The sequence below is a fragment of the Lonchura striata genome, chromosome Z (assembly GCF_050655825.1).
Source record: "Lonchura striata isolate lonStrDom1 chromosome Z, ASM5065582v1, whole genome shotgun sequence".
NCBI classification, from domain to species: Eukaryota; Metazoa; Chordata; class Aves; order Passeriformes; family Estrildidae; genus Lonchura; species Lonchura striata.
The window spans coordinates 76,513,832-76,534,350 of NC_140740.1; the positions used below are offsets into that span (position 1 = coordinate 76,513,832).

Consider the following 20,519-nt stretch of genomic DNA (forward strand, 5'->3'; position numbering starts at 1 on the left):
CAAGATCCAGATGTAACTTTCTATTGATTTTTGCTGCCTTCTGTACTTGGAGGAGGACAGTTCTATGCCTACTATACAGGGCTACTTCACTCTGACTCAATTATAATGGCATGTTAGCTGCAGGAATCCATGCTGTGAGCAGGAGCCTTCTGTTTCTGGACTGCAGCTGAATACTGACATCAGATAAGCTGAGCAGTACCTTCTGGTCCTTTATAATTTCTTAACTTACTTTTAAGGCTGATTATTTGTCTGAGTGAAGGACTAATGGAAAGAATGACAAACAAATATTGATCATTATCCTTCTCTGTTTACAAAGCCTTTTAAAATACTGCGTGCCCTGGCTAGAGTCTCACATTATCTCTGCCTTTCTTTCTGTGGAAAATCTACAATACTTCGCACCAAGAAGTTTTATTTACTTTTTATTTTATGCCACCAAGGCATTTTATTTACTCATATAATTTGAAACTTCACTACATTGAAACAAACCAAACCAAACAACCGAAATACCAAGAAACCCCCTCTTATGTGTCTGTATATCTGAATGCACTAGATTTTATAAAACTCCAGTGGCTATATTCTCCCCATAGTCTTTGCTGTAAGTTGATCTGTTCCACATCTGCCCAACATGTGAGCTGTGCAAAGAACCAGTGTTTACCCTTGTAACAGAGGGTTTCACTGGTCTTAGATAAATCAGAGTTGCTGCTTGTGCAGCTATGACTGCAAAATATTTTTGAGCAGGTCGGTTCTGCTCACAGGGGTTTTCTGCTGGTATTTTTTATTTAATTTCATTCAATAAAGCAAGCAAATCTACTAATAAGTGATGGTTTTAATAATTACATGATAGTCAAAGGAAGGCTTGTGTTATAGCTCTGCTATTTGTACTGCTAATAACCCAAGTTCACCAACCACATTGCTTGGATGTCTTCACAAATAGTAAATTAAGAACTAAAATAATGCTTCAATTTCAAATGATTCAGCTCTGTAGGTATGTCTTTTTCTTTCACATTGACTTGATTCACATGCACATTGTTGTGAATGTGGTTATTTTGAATGAGACAAACGGCTGGTAGGCACCTAACTACTGAAGCAAATAATTGTGAAAAATTATTCCCACTGGTTTTCAGTGGTTTTGATTCTTTTTTTTTTTTTTTTTAATAAGCCAAAATATATATGCTGGATAAAATCCAATGAAATTTTATCTGTAGGAAGGTACATCTAGTTGACAGAATCCCTAATTGTTGTGTTTTGATTTGCTCCAATTATGCCTCCATATTTAGCTGGAATAGCTTACTTTGAAAATTACTGATGTATATAAATGTATGATGAAGCAGATACGCTTGTTTGCATATTTTCAGTTGAGTATGGCAGTCTTTTCTATCTTCCTTTACCTAAAAAAGAAGTTGCACACTTTGATGCTTTTTATCCTTGATTTAGGCATTAACTGGCTTTGTGATAAAGTTTGAAGAGCCTTGTGCAAGCCTTATAGCCTTGTGCAGTGAAAACTTCATGTACAGCCATCTTTTATAATGCCAATTTACAAATTGTCATTAATGTTAGTATGTTACAGACTTTGTTTTAAAATGTTGGATCTGAACTCTATGTGTGATGTTAGATCAGTCCTAAACTGATTTGGTTTATCATCTAAACAAATAGACAAGGGATGAGATAATGGATGTAGCCAAATTCTCAGTTTACAGTAGGGAACAGTTGTAAAAAGCAATTGAAGAAACTTGGTCTTGTAAGAGTTAGTGCTAGTCAAATCAACACAGACCCCACTGTCCAATACCTTAACCAGAAGGCCATTCAGGAATTCACACAAACACCAGATTTAAGTCCTTACAGATGCTTAACTGCAACATAAGCAGGTGGTAAATGCCCTTACTGAACTGCAGCCTCTGTTCTTTCTCTAGGACACTTGTTTTGAGATGGCAGCCTGTTTGTGATAATTTTTTTGGGGTTATTTCTAAGTCAAACAATTTAGCAGAAGCATTTCCAACATCTTCATAACTCTTCAATGCTGACAACTAAGAGATTCAGAGTAGAACTTTGCAATAGTCTGCTCACTACTAATGCATTTTTTTTAAAAATAGTGAATGCCTCTTAAACAAGTTGCTTTTTTGATAGGTGCCAACAAGAATATCCTAATTTGGAATTAAACAAAGTACTTGTGTGCAAGTACAAGCAAAGAAGATTGTATATGATCATATGACAGGTGTTTTTCTGAAACTTTGGGCACTGCAGGCAGAGAAAAAGCAGTGTTACTGGTTTTGCTTTTGAGAAAAATGGCAAAGTTTTAGAGAGACTGAGAAACTTTGTAGTATTTTCTGCCTGAATTAATGTGGTGTCAGAACAGTGTGATTCCCCTCAGTGTCATAAGCTCATTTCAAAGCCAGTTTTTAAAATGGAATAGAGGATTTATTAAATGGTTCTACATAGTAAATATAACATAGCTTATTTTGCAGAGATTTTTTTTCTCACACTATGGGTTTAGTTTCTGGGGATGGGGGAGCAAAGGATTAGCTGACATGGTGAGGATGTGTTTCTGTAAGACAAATTAAATGTGTAACCAAAAGAATTTTTTCCAGCTCCTAGCTGTGCTTCGACATTAGAACACTAAGCTGTACTGGGTTTAATTCATACAATAACAGATAACAAAAAATTTATCCTGCTTATGCTTCTTGAGACAGACAGAATAAATGGCACCTTTGCCTATATAACATTTTGGTATCTGGTTTTAAGCTAGCTCTGTATGCACCCTTTTTAATAACCAGACAGAAATATGAAATCAAGACCGTCTTCTTCTGGGAAAAGTAAATTGACTGGAAATATTTTTCTTAATCACTATTCCCAGTCAAGGGACTCAGCTAGTCTGACTGAAGGCTAGACACCAATTTTTAGAGAACAGTGGTAAAATAAAGATAATTATAGTCTGAGAAATTAGCAGTCAAATGTTCTAAATTTAGTAACTTTGCATAAATAACAAGGAACAAGTCTAGATGTTTAGTTTTTTAATGTAGAACACTACACAAGCATCACATGTATGTTCAGTTTTCTGTAGAAAATTGATTTATATAGTGATCTAACACACACAATGGTGTTTTCCTGAAAATTCAGAATCCTTGCTATGTAGACATGCTCCTTCTTGACTGCTGATTGTTTAAATCTTATGATCAGTTTAAGTTGTCTATTGGGTTGTTTGTCTTCCTGATGCAGAGCTTGGAAATGGCTGCTCTTTTCATGAATGCTTTGTTGGTTGAGTCTACATTACATATGTGAAAGTAACTGTAAGCATTAGAATGAATCTTGCCAAGGTATTACCATGAACAGGACCATACAATATGTTCTGATTCTCAAAATATTTATATTCATTGAGGGCTTACTCAACTTCCTTTTTTCAGTACTTGCATGTGTGATTTTTTTTTTTTAATTTATAATTTATTTTTATTTGGCTTCCCTGCAAGTTGGGAAGTCTTCCACCAGAGTTGAAGTAAATGGCACAATAGCTAACCTACTTTTTACAAAAGTAAAAGTGCAGATATAGTTTCTGAGTTTAAAAATACTTATGTGTGTGGTTATTTCAGTGTCACACAGCTTCCTCATGACAAGCTATTTCCTTTTGTTGAAGCTCCAGACTACTCTACGATTTCACTGTGAATCAGGATATAAAGAAAGTGCAGAAGGGACAAAACTCAAGTGTATTAGACATTTAGTAACTTTGAGAATGAATATCCATCAGTGCATCCAAAGTTTATCCATGTAACAAGAAGTAGAGCACCTGTTCATACTTTACATGTATCATAAATGTAGTTTACCACATTACTCTTTCTCTGTCAATCTTTATCAGCACTAAATTTATTATTTGAGTTTTAAGTACACAGAACTTGATCTACCTTTAATTTGTTCATATGACCTCTGATGTTTTTATTTATTAAAAAAATGAAGAATGTTGTACCACTTTAGTACAACTAATACTTGAATTTAGAGGGTTTGCCTAACTTCTAAAGGGATTTTTTTTCACATTAAAGAAGTTGGTATTTTTTTTTGCATATATTCTAACTTTTTTTTTGTTTTTAAGGTCTGAGTTAACTGTAGAAAGTATCTTCCAGAACTGGCTCGATACTTCTGGAATACCAAAGGTAAATATAAAACACCAGGTCACAGTTCTTTCTGGAGTCTTGATTTTCTCATTACATTATATGATTTTAAAATCACTACTTGATAATCAGGAATGATAATATTTATAATATTTATAATATTTATAATATTAAATAAACAGTTTTGATGATAACTGCTTTCCACATCTTCATATGGCTTTAGCTTTTACTAGTTGCAGATTTTTTCTTCTACGGTGTTCTCAACAAACTTGCCAAAGGGCAATTCTTACAAAATTTATCCTATAAATAAATATTGTGGTCATATGAAAGTATACTTTACAGTATAATCATGGAGTCTATTAAATGTAAGGAGCATTGTTCACAGCTGTTGGAATATGACTTACTTGAAAGCATTACTGACAGCAGTAATTAAATGTTAAATTATTTGTACTTTGATAACTTGTGACTTGTGTCACAAATTGTGTGAATTTTGTGACTTGTTTATAAACCTGCTGCATAGATAACATTTTTTATTGGTGTTCTGGCATTGAGACTGAGCTTTATTTTCTGCTTTTAATACTAAAAAGTTTTTTAATATTTTAAATTCTGTGAACTGGAAATGCTTAGATGTGTCTGTGCTATGTGAAGTCTCTGATTATTCATTTTGGACCAAAACTGGGATAACAAATTATATCTGTACATTAATCTTAGTAATACCCAATTTTATACAAAGTAATTTTTTAGCATATGCTCGGGACTCAGTTTCTAACTGTTTTCCCCTAAGCATGTGATTTATTCTGCCTAGCCTAGCTATTCAAGCTTCTATTCTGCTTGAATTTGTTTGCATTTGCAGTAGAATTTAAAAAAAAACAAAAACCTTTTGAAGGTTAGCATGTTAAGTTCTAGTTTCCATGTGCAAAAGTGCAGATGTTTATGGAGCATGACTGAGTGAGCATGTTTGCAGGTAGAATTGACAAAATAATTGGAGAGCTCTAGCAGTGCTCAGAGAACCTGATCTGTACCCACACACTGTGGTTGAGCTCCTCCCTTGACAGTTTGAGAGATGTGTGGGTCCACTGATCCCTGGAAAGATGTACACTGAGATCAAAATGCTTTGAGGCTATTTGAATATGCTGTAAAATAAAGGCAGAGTTAGTTTTTGTTGGAAAGTTATTGAAAATAAAATTAATTAGAAGGGAGGAAAGGAAGGGACAGTGTCATCGTGCATCTTGATGCTCAGTCATTTCCTACAAGAGGACCTTGATTGTAACTCCATGTTCAACCAAGTTTTTGTTTTTTGGTAAAAAAATTGCACACATTATCAAACAGCTGATTCAAGTATATGGGGGAGATTGATGTTGCATAGAAATCACTGTAAGAGGCTGAGCTGCCTCCCAAAATGTAAGTTTTCTTGCATTTCATCTACACATGTAGAGGATGTGTTTTTGAGGATGTGTTTTTTGAGGATGTGTTTTATTAATGTCTGAGAATGAACTTAAAACCACAAATTAGAAAGATAGGAGCAGACTAAAGAATTGGAAAGGGTTTTGACTAATATGCAAACTAACTCTGTTTTCTGGAGTACCTCAGGTTGTTCAGAATGAATAGTAAGTATTTCTATTATACCCTGCAAGTATATGTTTCTTGTGTAAACAAAACATGTGTCAAAAGTATTTCCACACCCAGCAAGTTTGTACGTTGTTTTAAATTTTCTTCAAGAATACAGAGATTTCCCTGGTAATTTGGCCGTTCTTTATAAAAAATATAATTTAGTATTCTACTTCTGAGGATCAGCATGCTGATGCTGACTTCTCTGTCTCTCTCCCACCACTCCCCAATTTTTGTTGATCATAAAATTGTAAATGCTTTGGGCTAAAAGGGACATTAAAGTTCATCTAGTTCCAAGCCCCCTGACATAGACAGGAACACCTTACACTAGACCAGGTCACTCAGAACCCCATCCAACCTGGCCTTGAACACTTTCAGGAATGGAGCATACACAGATTTTCTGGCAAAACTGTTCCAGTGCTTTGCTACTGTCACAGTAAAGAATTTCCTCTTCATGAGGAATTTCCTTCTCCTGAGCCAATGACCTACAGCTACTGTGTCAGTTTGAGTCCACTCACTTTGTCCTGTTGCTACATACTCTAAAAAAATGTCTTTTTCCATTTTTCTTGTAGTCTCCCTTCAGGTACTGGAAGGCTGCAATTAGGTCACCCTTTCTCTTTTCCAGGCTAAACAAACCCAACTCTCTCATCCTTTCTTCACAGGAGAGGTGCTCCATCCCTCTAATCACCTTGGAGACCCTCCTCTGGATCAGCACTCCAGAAGGTTGTTGTCCTCCCTGTGCTAGGACCCCAGAGCTGATGCAGGGTTCCAGGTGGGCTCTCACCAGAGCAGAGCAGAGGGGCAGAATCCCCTCCCTCCCCTGCTGCCCACGCTGCTCTGGATGCAGCCCAGGACACGTTTGGCTTTCTGGGCTGGGAGTGTCCATGGCTGGGTCATGTCCAGCCTCTCACCCACCAATGCCTCCAAGTTCCTGTGGGCAGGGCTGCTCTCCATGTCTTCACCTCAGCCTGTGCTGGTACTGGGGGCTTCCCCAACCTTGTACATGATCTTGTTAAACCTCAGCAGATTCACATGGACACAGTTTTTGGGCTTGTCTAGGTCCCTCTGGATGGCATCCCATCTTTCAGGTGTCATCCACAGCACCAGTCAGCTGGGTGTCATCAACAGATTTGCTGAGGGTGTGCTTGATCCATACATCTATGTATATCAAATAAGACAGGTTCTAATACAGACCCCTGGGGGACCCTACTTGTCACTGGTGTCTGTTTGGACTCTGAACAAATGACCACTACCCTCTAGATGCAATAGACCAATCACTTTCTTATCCTTCTGATAGTCCACCCATCAATTCCTTCCCTCTCCAATTTAGAGAGAAGGATGTTGTGCCAAAGGCTTTTCAGAAGTCCAGATAAATGACATCTGTAGCCTTTCCCTTGTCCACTGGTGGAGCCAGAGAAGGCCATTGAGTTGGTCAGGTAGGGCTTGCCCTTGGTGAGGTCCTGCTGGGTGTCTCAAATCACCTCCCTGTCCCCCATGATCTTCCCAGTCACACAGATGATGATAACAAGTTGGTAGTTCCCAGGGTCCTCTCTTTTTGTCCTTTGAAAAGATCATTTATACTTGTTGTTTTATCACTTCCCAGGGTGTCATGGGAATCAACTTCCACTTTATTGAAAAAACTGGAGTTGTCATTCAGTGAATAGGAAACCTTATTTCCTTTGTGCTTTCTTAGATGATTATAGGAGCCTTTACTCCTGAAATCCAGACTATTGAGGTTGTTTAGTAGATCTCAATATGTTAGTAGCTATAGTGTAAATATGAACATGATTACTGACTACAGAACTGTAAATACTGTAGATCTACTTGTGCAGTTTACAGGATCTTTAAAAGTATTTGGATTATTTCAGCAAACTAATAACCTAGCTAATTTGATTAATCTATCTGAAGGAACATAAAAACAAGACTTACATGTAGATGAACTACATTATAAATTACATGCACATGAACTACAGATGAACTGCATTATAAATAGCAGTCCAGGAATGGCACAGAATTTAGTTTCTCTCATAAGAGTTTACTAGGTGAGTGGGCTATGGTGTGTTCATAGGAAGGTCTCTGTCAGCTCCTTTGGGTACAGTCATATGACAGAACCAGTCAGTCAGTGTGAGCAGGATGAGGTACCCACTATGACTGACTACCTTCTTTTAGTACTGGAGCAAATGAAAAGCAGCTGTTGGATCTCTGCTTCAAAGATGTCCCAAAGGCATAGAAGCAGCATCCAGCACCCTACAAACAGAATCCAACACCTTCCTGATTATAACCCTTGTAATACTGGTTCTGGAGTCTTACAGCATGATACTCTTAAAACTGCAGCCTATGAGAAATTACTTTACTTTTTAAATTACAAATACTAAGACTTCACTGCATTTGTAGAGGAAACCTCCTTACTAGAGAGACTGTACTCTGTAATGGAATTGGGAAATGTGCATCATGCTGTACTTAAGTCCCAACACGATATATATCTCTCTCATACAAGATTTTTTTTAAATTATTTTATACTTGCTGTGGTGTTTCTGTGTTTTTATTTCCATGTTTTGGTGGATTTTGACAGGAAATTCATGTAATTCTATGAGTATAAAGAAAATTCACCACAAGTGATTCATTTATAGCAGTAGCTATCAAGGTGATTTCAAGAATTCTCTTCTGTGTTTACATTCAAATCTATCTCCTGTATGCAACTGGTACTCTTTAGAATTCAGTAACCAAAGGGTCACTTAAAACCAGAGTTCTTAGCCCATCCCTTAGTTCACTGTCTTCACAACAGTGTGTAGCTTAAGGACACTGTAAGGGTGCAAAAAAGTATGCAAAAAATGCATAAGGGTAAATATTTTACACTTCCCAGACTGCTGAAGCAATTTTACTATCTTCCTTGCAGTACAGTAATCTTATATTCTTTATATTTTGTATTCTTTATGGTCATAAGTCATGTCATCTGTCTAACTGAAGATCCTCTACTCCTTTACTTGTGCTCTGTTATATTTGTCATTCCAAACTCTCTCTCCAACTCTGTCCAGGGAACTGCAGATTTATAGATAATATATACACATATGCCCCTTTATACTTGCAGCTTAAAACTACTGAAACTTTAATATTTGTCAGTTTCTATTACTGTTTCACTCTTGGAAAAGTTTTCTGGTCTTTTCTAAATACTGGGCTAGTTTCCAGGCTCAGGTGTATACCAGCAGTAATCAAGAATAAGTTATATGAATAAATAAAATCAGATTTTAGCTTGCTGCCATGAAAAAATAATTCTACATACCACCTAACATTTTCAATTTGTTATTTTCTAAAGCATTAAAGATTAATGTTATGAAAAACAAAATGTGATTATAACCTAGCCAATTCTTTCTTACATGGAAGAGTACCACTGCATAATGGTTGGTTTCAGGCTTGCTGAGCAGGGCTTTCTCACATGTAAAACAATAAGGGATATAAAAGATGAAAAGAAAGCACTTCTCAAATACAAGCTTTCAACAGGACTTTTTCCAGGGGACATGTCATGGTGGTGTTAAATAAGGTGAAGCATATTGCATGGTTGAAAATACTTTCTATCAAATCGTGCAACCTTCAGTATGTGCTTCTGTCTAAGCAGTGGCTCACTGGGGGATTATAGCAACTTTTCACCCTGTGCAAATAGTAGTGAGTTAATACCACTAACTTTAGACAATAAGTTAAGCTGGCAAGGAGTAGAATCAGAAGAACCAAATAGCTTTACTAGAAATAGAGTTTAACTGGAAATAGTTTAACTGGAAAACACTTATGAAATCACTGTCATCCACTTCATATCTGCTCATGATGATTTGCTCTCCTAAGTACAATCCTATTGTTTCTTTCAGTATGTGCAGTGTTTAATTAGAATTTAAGGCTAAAAGACTATATGCCTCTTTTGGAAGATTTTCTCAGCTCTGCACAAAGTTGTCTTTGTCTTATATTGCCCAGTTACTATTCTACCCTAGGTAATTAACCTTTTTAAAATAAGCTTTAAGTCTTTCCCCCTTTTTGAACTCTGTTGTACACTGTTTGACAAGTAGATCAATAAACATTAGGTAGTCTCTGCATTGCATGAACTTCTAAATGTATTTAAGTCATTCCAGTTTAAATTACTTTTCCTTTTGCTTTTGAAGTGGCACATGCTATTATTTACAGGTAAATTTCTGATATTGATTTTTTCTTGGCTTTGTATTTCAGCTCATATCTTGTATAATGAAAATCATCTTCTCCACATTCACTCTCCAATTCAAAAAATAAAAAGGGAGAAATAAAAATAAGAAGAGTGGTTGGCCTCCTCCTTCATGATTTTTAGTTTCCAACACTGTAACATACAAGTCTCAGTATCACATAATGACTTGCGTTGAAAGGGACCACATGGGATCATCTGGTCCAACCTCCCTATTCAAGCAGGGTCATCCTAGTGCACATTCCATAGAATTGCATTTAGGCATTTCTTGAATATCTCCCGTGAGGGAGACTCCACAACCTTTCTGGGCAGACTGTTCCAGTGTTTGGTCACCCACACAGTGAATTTACTTCTCATGTTCAGGTGGAACTCCCTGTGCATCAGTTTCTGCCTATTGCCTCTTCTGCTATTGCCCGGCACCACCAAGGAGACCTGGATCCATCCTCCTGGCACCCTCCCTTCAGATACTCACAGGCATTGAAGAGGTCCCTTCTCAGTCATCTTTTCTCGAGACTGTACATGCCCATCTCCCTCAGCCTTTCCTCATAAGTGAGATGTTCCAATTCCCTACCCACCTTCTTAGCCTTCCTCTTGACCCACTCCAGGACCTCCATGTCTCTCTTGCACTCAGGGGCCCAGAACTGGACGCAGCACTCCAGATGTGCCCTCACTTGGGCTGAGTAGAGTGACAGGATCACCTTTCCTGATCTTCTGGCAATGTTCATACTAATGCAGCCAGTACACCACTGGCCTTCATGGCCAGCAGGACACACTGCTGGCTCATTGCCAGCTTGTTGTCCACCAGTAACCCCAGGTCCTTCTCCACAGAGCCTCTTTCCAGCAGGTTGATCATCTGGGGTTATTCCTCCCTGGGTGTAGTAACACTTGAATTTGCAAACCCTGAATTTGCCTTTACTGACTACCAGATGGTTTGTCTCTGCCCATGTCTCCACCCTGTCAAGGCGCTTCTGAAGGGTTGCACAACACTCTGGGGTATTGGCCACTGCTCCAGCTTTGTGCTGTCAGTGACCTGCTGAAGAGGCCTCTGTCCCTTGTCTGAGCCACTGCTGAACAAGTTGAACACACTGGCCCAGTTTAGACCCCTGGGGGACACCCCTAGTGACAGGCTTCCAGTTAGACTCTGTGACAACAAACACAGCCCTTTGGGATTTGCCATTCAGCCAGTTCTCAGACCACCTCACTGCCCACTCATGTAGTCTGTACTTCCTGAGCTTGCTGGCAAGGTTGTTATGGCCAATGGTGTCTAAAGCCTTGCTGAAGACCAGGTAGGCAACATCCACCACTCTTCCCTCATCCATCCAGGTAGTTGTGCCATCACAGAAAGCAATCAGGTTGTTTAGGTATGTTTTTCCTTATGTCATGTGATCAAACAGTTTTAGGATAAACACCCCAAACATCAGCTCACAATTACAAAATGTTGAAAGAGGTGATAGCATTGCTGTATTCTTCTCCTAGTCCCTTTTGTTATTTCATCCTCTTATTAAAGTTTCTCATCCACTGTGCCACCTTAAACAGTATTTCCTGATTAAGGTTGGAATTGCCAACAAGTATTTCAGAGTATGTACAACTCTTAATGTATCTTGCAAGACTACTATGCCATGTTTTCTATGGCATAGAATGCCATAGAAATTCAATCTTGAATGAACACTGGAGTGTAGCTTCCAGCAGTTACAGCAGCAAAACTTTTGCCATTTATTTTTTTGCCAGTTTTTTCCTCCTATCCACACTGGTTTTTGTGGCTGTGATAAAGCAGTAGTTTTATTTCCGTATACTAATGGACTTATTTGTAAATGATCAACATGTGTGGAAATACATAGTCAAAAGAAATCTTCTGGTGCTGAATATTAATTTATTAATAGTATTCTGGTTTTCTTTGTAAATAGTTAACTCTTAGATTTGAGCAACCTGGTCTAGTGGAATGTGCAGGTGACTATAGGACCATATAGTCTTTGAGATCCCTTTCAATCCACACCATTCTGGATTCCATGATTGTCCTATTTGAAGATGAAATTGATTGCAAAGGAAACTCATAGCAAAACTTTTTGAAAAATTTGAACTGAAATGTAATTTTTGAAGGGTTCTGAATCAATGCAAATAAAGTATTTTTGTGGTTTTAAAAATTTTAGGAAGATGTGTTACAGCAGAAGTTACTTAATATGATTTCTGCTAAAGCAACATGTTAAGAAGGGCCCTGGCTTTTGCCCCAGTTATAAGCTTTATAGATTTCCTGTTTCCTTTTACAAAGACAAAAGCACTGGTGAAGGGATAGCTGTACAGGAAAATGCTTCACAGATTAACACTTATGGTCAATAACTAACAAACCAACCACACAATTTTTTTTAAAAGAATGGTCTTACTAAACTCTTGAATTTTTAGCACTTGTTCACCCAGTTTTACAGAGCACACCCAAACATTTTTCTTCAATTAAATCATTCTTACTGGATCAGAATGTAAGTTAAAGCTATGGATTGTTAACACTTGATATTTCTTGTTGTTGCTAGTTATGCCTTATCTTACAATTTTATTTCTGGATGTACATAATTACATATTGGTAGATGACATTGGAATCAAGTATACAAGTGAAATGCACATTTTTGTTGAGATAAAGTAAATTAGTAGGTATTGGCAGTGAGAATGATCTGTTAAGAACAAAAATCTCAGTCAAACATAAATGATTTGGAGAAAAAACAGGAAGGGGTATAATTTTCTTCAGTATTTAATAAAGTTCAGTAGTGAATCTGTTACATTCGTTTCAAAACTGGTATTAAATATTAGTCCCGAGAACAAAATGTTGCTGTTTAAATACTGAAGTTTGAGGCTTACTCCTTGGTTGGTTTTTTATCTACAGATAGAGATTTTTGTGTGTTTTACTAATGTCCTCTGTAATGATAACAAGCACAGTAAGAAAGTTTTTGAATATGAAAAGTGCTGAGGTTTTCTGAAATTATTAGTTGTACTGACAACATTGCATCCCATTTTCTTAGAAGAAGGGATTTAAGAAAATATAAAAATGTAATCAAACAATATGTATGTTACTACAGCATGCATAGAAGTCATATGAATCATGAAGATAAACAAATCAAGAGAGACTTTGTCTTTATGTTCTTGACTCTTTGAAAAATGCTTTAGGTAAAGACTGTCCACCTGAAAGTTCTTCTAGATAGATCACAGTATACAGATAATTTGGTATTTTGTTTGTAACAAGCTATCAATATTAAGTTCTAAGGTAAGTTATTATTTAAATAAATTCTGTGTTGATCTAAAGAAGGTTATTGGCATAAAATGGCCTTGTAATTTACTCAGCCATTCCTATAAATTGCCCCTAAGATATGCTAAATGAGACACAAAAGTGGTGTATTTTAGTTTCTAGAATAGTTCAAAAAGTTCAAGAAAATCACTTATATTAAAAAAAAAATCATTAAAGGTCAGTAAATACCCACATTTATTAGACAGTTCTTGAGGTTCAGGCATGGTTTAATCTTGTTGTAATTTTAGAAGTTTTGATGTAGGTTTCTTCTGCATTGCATATGATTGCTGATTTAGAGAAAACCAAGGATATTAGATATTTGAATAGTATTGTTACACAGTATTGTGTCATCACATTCTAAAACTGGGTAACATGCTGCCTCAGGTGAAATGCTTAAGAAGCACAGAGTAACTTGGTGTCCAGGCTGAATGTAACTAGTAATTTTTAAAGTTTAGATTTGAAAGCAATGGCCATGACATTTTAGTGCCACTGTTGCTCTAATTTTTAAAAGCGAAGTTTTAAACAGAGTTTTGGGAGTCTCCATTAATTGAATAATTAAGGAAAAAATGCTTTTGAGATTCTCAGCTGGAACCCTGAGTCTACATTAAGGAAGAGGAGGATGGTTTTAGTTTAATGACCTACTGAAACACTGGCTTGCCTCTCCAGTTACAAGCCAGATTTTCACAAGTGCCCTGTTTTTCTTCAGACTACCTTCCAGTGTCAGGCAGCTCAGAGGTAAGGTACTTCTAGTATTGTAGTAAATCTGCACAAGTTCAAGAAGTTGAAGTGCATTTGAAACAAATGTTAAATTTCTGAAATGATAGTGGACTGGATTCCATGTGTTCGTTCATTAGAGTGTCTCTTAAGTTTAATAAATCTCAAGCAGTCATTTTCATTCCCTTTTCCTATTAACTGCACTGCTGAACACAAAAGCTGTGTTATGTGCAGAATGACTGAGCTTATCCGTTCTAGAAAGGAATTATGTTTGGTATCTAAAGAAAAATAACAGTTTGCTGCCTGACTGATCAATGCTGGATCAAGTTCACATTCCCAAGCTCCCACTCTCCCACCTACATACACAAGAGGTGGAAACAGCAAACAGAGGGAGGACAGGCCCTCTTTTACACAGAAATATTGAACTTAGACTTGCCTAATAAGGACACAGCTGGGCTTGCATAGCAATAAACACAGGTTTTAATTATTGCTTGCAAAAACATCAGAAGAAAAGCACAGAAGTTAGCACCAATTAATTTTTAGCTTGGTCATTGTTTTCTTTAATCAATGGAAACAAACCATAAAGGTTTAAAATATTTTTCATGCTACATTGCCAGAAAAAGTTTTGGTATTAGTGTATAATTAGGAAAGAGTAGCCTTTGAGATACCTGAAACCTCTCCAACTTCAAGTTCCTTTTAAGTAATTTTAGTGAATTGGAGCCAGGCTATGAAATAACAAGAAGTGAAATGTTACTCCAGGAAACAATATCTGAGATATCTTTAGTTCAGAAAGATAAGGAATTGGGCCTGAAACTAAGGTAAAATCTTATGTGACAGGAACAAGCTGCTATATACCCTCCAGAGTGGTCTATGATTTTTAAAAGAGCACATGTTTTACTTTCTGGAAATTTTCCCTAGGCTTTTAAAAAAAATCTTGTTTGTGACTGGAAGGAGTGAATATGTGGGGAAGATGTATTGCAACACAACTTTGTATGTGAAATCAATGCAACCCTCTGTGTGCCGACCTAAAAACTGTCACCTGTGCATTCAGGTGTAGTGATTCAGTCAGAAACTCAGAGATCCTGAGGGTTCAAATGCTGCTGCATTTCTGTATTTCTAGCTGTGTAGACTTGAGGATGGTAGTTCTTGCTTTTGAGCCCTATGCTTTTTTTCAGACACTGCAGAAATGCTGGGCTACTGAATAGTTCTTGAGAGCAGATGGTAACCAAGTTTGTGTAACAGTCTTCGTTCCATCTCCATCAGTTCATTGTCTTCCACACAAGTCAGTAGGAGCAATACTGAGATATTTCCCAGCTTACAGTATTTTCCAAATCTCCTTTTGACTTAGCCATGCTTTAGAGCCAGACTGAAGATAGAGATATTGATCACTTTCTCTTTAATCATGAAAAATATGTGATTTTTCTAAAACTTATTTCATCTCCATAAAGAAGGAATGCTTCATCTATTCTCTCTACTCCCTTCTAAGATCAAAGAGGAATTTAAATGTTGAAATGAGAATGTCTGGAGAAAGATATGTTTGAAAAGTCTGTTGGCTGACAGAGCTAGTATATGTCATGGTTCAGTTTATAGTTAATTGTTCTTAACATTTGGGTAAACAATATATCATGGCCAGAGGGCTAGAGAACTTTTGTTTTGCATATGTTTCATTAGAAAAGCTGTCAGAAGTATTTTTGACTATTTCAATAGATCAGTAAAACTCAAATTTCAATACCTCTGGAAGGTGTGTTTTATTTCTTCAACAAGAAATTCAACAAACAAGTGAGGTTCTATTAAATAACATTTGGGCCTTAGCCACACACTTTCCCAGCTACTGCAAAAAATTAACTCTTGGCTGAAACTAGGACATTATCCAGTCATTAGTCTTTACCATTTATATCACACCCAGATCCTACACCTTCCAACTACATACATATACACAAGCACAGGTAACATTTCTGTAGTCAAGGGCCATCCCTCCACGTTGGTCTATTGAGTTAATTTGGTCCATAATTGTGGGTTTTATCCATCCTAGATGTCTTCCAGGGCAGGAGAGCTGGTGTCCTGTTGGGGTTGCAGTCTGCATCACGAGCTCATGCTGGAGCAGCCCATACTCATTGTTCGTGTGCACTGGCAGTGTCATTCAGCAACCAATATTATACAGTTCAATATTACACACTCTCCTCACCCCAAAATCAAGTTCCCTTGAAGTGCACATCACATTTTCCTGGTCCCTCTGCATTACCCACCAAGTGCACTCTGGTTCTTGAGCAAAAATAATCCCAAGGATGGGTTTGCCTTTGCTTGAGGCAGGACTAATCCAAACTGTATTCCCTAAAACTTTTCTTGTATGAATGATGGGGACTTTATCCCCTTCTCCAGTACACAAAGGTTTTGATTGGGCAGGGACAGCTCTGCTGGTAGAGCCTGGGGTGTTAACTAAACCAGGTGGCCTTAGCTAAACATAGAGATCAATGGTTGAAGGTCCCACCACCCATTGCTTTCAATGTGGTTTTTAACAGTGCATTTTAACAGTTCAATATTCCCAGAGGCTGGTGAGTGACAGGGGATATCATGCAGCCACTTGGTACTGTGTTCCTTGGCCTGGCTGTCCAGGAGGTTGTTTTGGAAATGAGTCCCCTTGTCTGATTCAGTTCTCTCAGGGGTGCCAGGTCACCACAGAAATTGCTTTCCAAGCCCCAGGATGGTGTTCCAGGCAGTGTGTGAGGCACAGGATACTTCTCCAGCCATCCAGTGGTCATTCACAAGAGCACGTAGCACTTGCCTTGGCATGGCTGCAGAAGTGTGAGGTAACTGATCTGACAGGCTTCCCCTTATTTCTCTTTGACCATCATCCACCATAGCACAGAGGCTTTTCTTGGCCTGCTTGATCCCAGCACGTTTCACAGTTATGGACAACCTGGGATGTAGAGCCCATGGGTAAGCCCACCCCTCGATCACAAGCCCATCTGGGTGCTGCATCTCTTCCCTGATGAGGCATCATGGGCCCACCAAGCCAGAAATAATTCACCCTTATGCTGCCAGTGCAGCTCCTCCTGAGACATTTTAATCTTGGCAGCTCAATCCACCCACCCATTGTTGTGGCGTTCTTCAGCAGCCCAACTCTTGGGCATGTGTGCCTCTCATAATGAATTTTTACAGCCAGCTTCTCTACTCAGGCAGTGACTTCTTGCCACTGTTCAGCAACTCAGGTGGGTTTGTCTCTGCACTCCTAATTGGTCTTTTTCCATCCTTCCATAGAGCATTTGACAGCATCCACAAGTCAGTGCAGAGGTAGAGCACTGGCCACTTCTCTCATTCAGCAATATCTAAAGCCAGCTGGGCACTTGTCAGCTCTGCATGACTTGATCCACCTGGTCACTCAATTGCTTCTGTGACTCTCTGCATTGGGCTCCATACAGCTGCTTTCCATTTTCGCTGTATCCCTACAATATGTCAGGAATTGTCAGTGAAGAAAGTGTATTGCTTTTCATTTTCAGGTAGCTGGCTCTATCGTGGGAGCTCCTCAGCATGTCACCTTTTCCTCCTCTGATGATGATGGTCTGAAATTTTTGTCTTCAGGACAGTTAGTGATTAGTTAGTGATTAGTTTTAATCAAACCGTTTCTACCAATAAGGAGAAACAAATATGAATAGTTGTTAAAAGTGAAAACATAATAGTTTACTAAGAAACTGAAATAGTAATGGTTAAAAAATAACAGTAATAGTCACTAGTTGGATAGTTACAAAGTTGGTGAAATCTCACGGACTGCTCAGCAACAAAGAGAAACCCAAAATGGTGGATATTCCCTTCCCCAAAACGGCACCAGGCATGGGCGACTGCTGTAGGGAAACAGAGGGCAGATGGTGGCCGCCCTCCCCACCCTGGGGGGCAGGCAGCAGCTCCATTGGCAAATGCAGCTGGCAAATTCTGGCAGCTGGGACTCAGCTGGGTGGTAGAACTGGTGGGGGGCCTTGGCGTTGCTGTCGGCAGCAGACAGCAGTACAGTTGGCTGGGTGCTTCTCACTCATCACAGCCAGACACTGCTGGTGGGCTGGGGCGGCTGCACGGAGCAGGGCTGCTCTGCTCCTCTGGGCCTGCAGGCAAGTGTTGCAAAATTCACCCTGGATCAGGTTTTGATTGTGAAATGAAGCCACTTGAGTTGCTGCTGTTGCAAGTAGAGGCAAGAAAAAGCCAAGAGGCAAGCTAAGCAGGCAGAGAGAGGCAAGAAGGAGACTCTGTCTGAGTGCCTTGACTTCAAAAGGTTCTGGGACAACCCCAGCCCTTGCCCTGTCATTCTGTTTGCCAGACACACGATCTTAACAGAGACAGGAATGATTTTTTGGCACAGAGAGGTATGGAATACAGTAACATTTTGGGTTACTCAGTACAGAGACATAGCTGCTACTTTGCTAACCATGTCCATTGGATTCTAATGATGTCTATCTTGCCATTTTAGTCCTAAATACTGAATTTCCTGGGCAGATCCCTTAACCTTACTTTGTTTTATGGCAAAACTAATCTTCAAGAGGACTTGGATTATCTTCACCCCTTTCTCGTAGCTGCTACTTTGCTAACCATGTCTATTGGACTCTAATGATGTCTATCTTGCCATTTTAGTCCTAAATACTGAATTTCCTGGGCAGATCCCTTGACCTTACTTTGTTTTATGGCAAAACTAATCTTCAAGAGGACTTGGATTATCTTCACCCCTTTCTCAAAAATTTCTTCTGCCATGTTGCCCCATACTGTGACACCATCAGTGTACTGCAAGTGTTCTGGAGCCTCACCCTTCTCCAGTGCAGTCTGGATCAATCCATGGCAAATAGTGGGGCTGTGTTTCCACCCCTGGGGCAGTCAATTCCAAGTGCACACCCCTTCAGCTGAAAGCAAACTGTGGTCTGACTAAACCACTGCTGCTAAAAGAAGGGAGAAAAGCACATTAGAGGTGTCAATTGTGGCACCACTTTGCTGTCTTGGACTCCAGTCCATACGGAAGTTCCAGCACGTCCAGCACAGCAGTGCTCAGAGGTGGCATGGCTTCATTCAGGTGATGACGGTCTGTGAGAAGAGTAGGCTCCTCTGCACGGTTGGGGTGTAGGGAGGCAGAGATCTCTGAAGCTTGCTCTTGGGGGAAGAGATTTATTGGAGAATTCAGGAATGCCCAAGCCTCGTGCTCTCAGGCGTAGCACGTGGCTGGGCTTAGGAGGATGGGGGAGGGGAGAGAGAAACGGAGGGTTTAGGAGAGGGGAAGCCCCAGGGAGGGAGGGAATCCAAGAGAGGGAGGAAGTCCAAGAGGCCGCATGGCCGCTCAGAGCCCCCTTATCAGGGGCTCCCAGGTGGGCTGGGACAAGGCATGGGCCAATGGGGTTACAGACTCTGTTTTAGGGGCAGGTACAGAGGTGCGGGATGAACCACAATCTTTTGCAGGGTGGGATGGAACAGTCCATTTCACTCCAGGATTCATCCAAGGGTAGAAGTGACATCCGGCTAGCTAAAATAACAATCATATCTATCTATCCTCTGCAACAACGGTCCACTGTGAATTTCCATTCTTCATTGGGCTTACACACTGGCCTTATGGGGCTGCTAAAGGTGAACAAGTTTTGCTGACCACTCCCTGGGTCTCCAACTCAAAATCATCTCATGGGTGGGGACCAGAGTCCCAGCTGGTGCAGTTTTGCTGACAGTGTAGTGATGTGGTAGTGATCAGTACCTGTTGTTCTTCAACTCTCAGCAGCCCCACAGCAGAAGGGTCCTCTGAGAGACCAGGCAAGGTATTCAGCTGTCTAATTTCCTGTCTCCATAGCAGCTATCCCAAAAGCCTAACAATGACCTTTTGGGTCCTTGAAATACCCTCTCCTAAGGTAATCTATGCCAAGGATCCATGTGGCTGCTGGGCCAGTCACAGTGGGCTGTTTTGCCATTCATTCCCAGCCAGGCTCACTCCAGCTTCCAGTGCAGTCAGCTGTTGGGATTCCCTTGTCAACCCAGAAATAGAGAGGGATTCTACCCCTACATATCTTGATGGCATCAGGGTACACTGTGCTCTGGTGTCAGCTAAAGCCTTGTACCCTTGCATGTCTGATGTGCCAGGGCACGGGACCCACACAGTCCAGCAGATCTGAGCCAGGGCTCCTCTAGTTCACTTCTTGGAAATATAAACTGAGGTCCCTTCAAGAGGACCAGAAGTAACACCAGCCCTTTATCTGTTTGAGGGAGGACTTGCCCATTGGAAACTGGAGTGGCATTTATCCCTGAAGAACTTCCTGTGCTACCTGTTCTTCCTTTCAGCTTACGTACCTGTGCTGTTACTGCAGAAATGGGCTTTCCATACCAATTCCTCATGTCCTCTCTGAGGTAATTCAGGTAAAGCCACAGGTTACCTCATGGGGTGTACTCTCTCTCGAGCTGGGAGATGCTTGTTGCCAATAGCAGAGATTCTGTTCCCATATTAGGGAGGCATGGGGAAGTTGTCTCTCTAACTTGCTTGAGACACGTGCATAGTAGTGAGAGTGCCTGGAGAAATCAGGACAGGAATGTAAAAAAAAAAAAAGAGCATTTTAGCACACCCTGAAAATATTATCATATTCTAGATAATATAATCTAATATGATACATTAATTATTTATCTTACATGT

At 39.5% G+C, this 20,519-nt stretch overlaps 1 protein-coding gene across 10 annotated transcripts in view; it reads left to right on the forward strand.

Annotated features, from left to right (window-relative positions):
* AOPEP (aminopeptidase O (putative)) overlaps window positions 1-20,519 on the forward strand; it is a 205,507-nt gene that overhangs the window by 104,922 nt on the left and 80,066 nt on the right. For all 10 annotated transcript variants that reach the window (XR_014951724.1, XR_014951723.1, XR_014951721.1 and 7 more), the window contains one exon: window positions 4,076-4,136. Coding sequence is in view for 7 of the 10 variants with exons in the window: in XM_085568114.1 (XP_085424240.1) it covers window positions 4,076-4,136 (61 nt within the window). In the remaining 3 variants the exon portion in view is untranslated. The remainder of the gene's footprint in view (window positions 1-4,075; window positions 4,137-20,519) is intronic.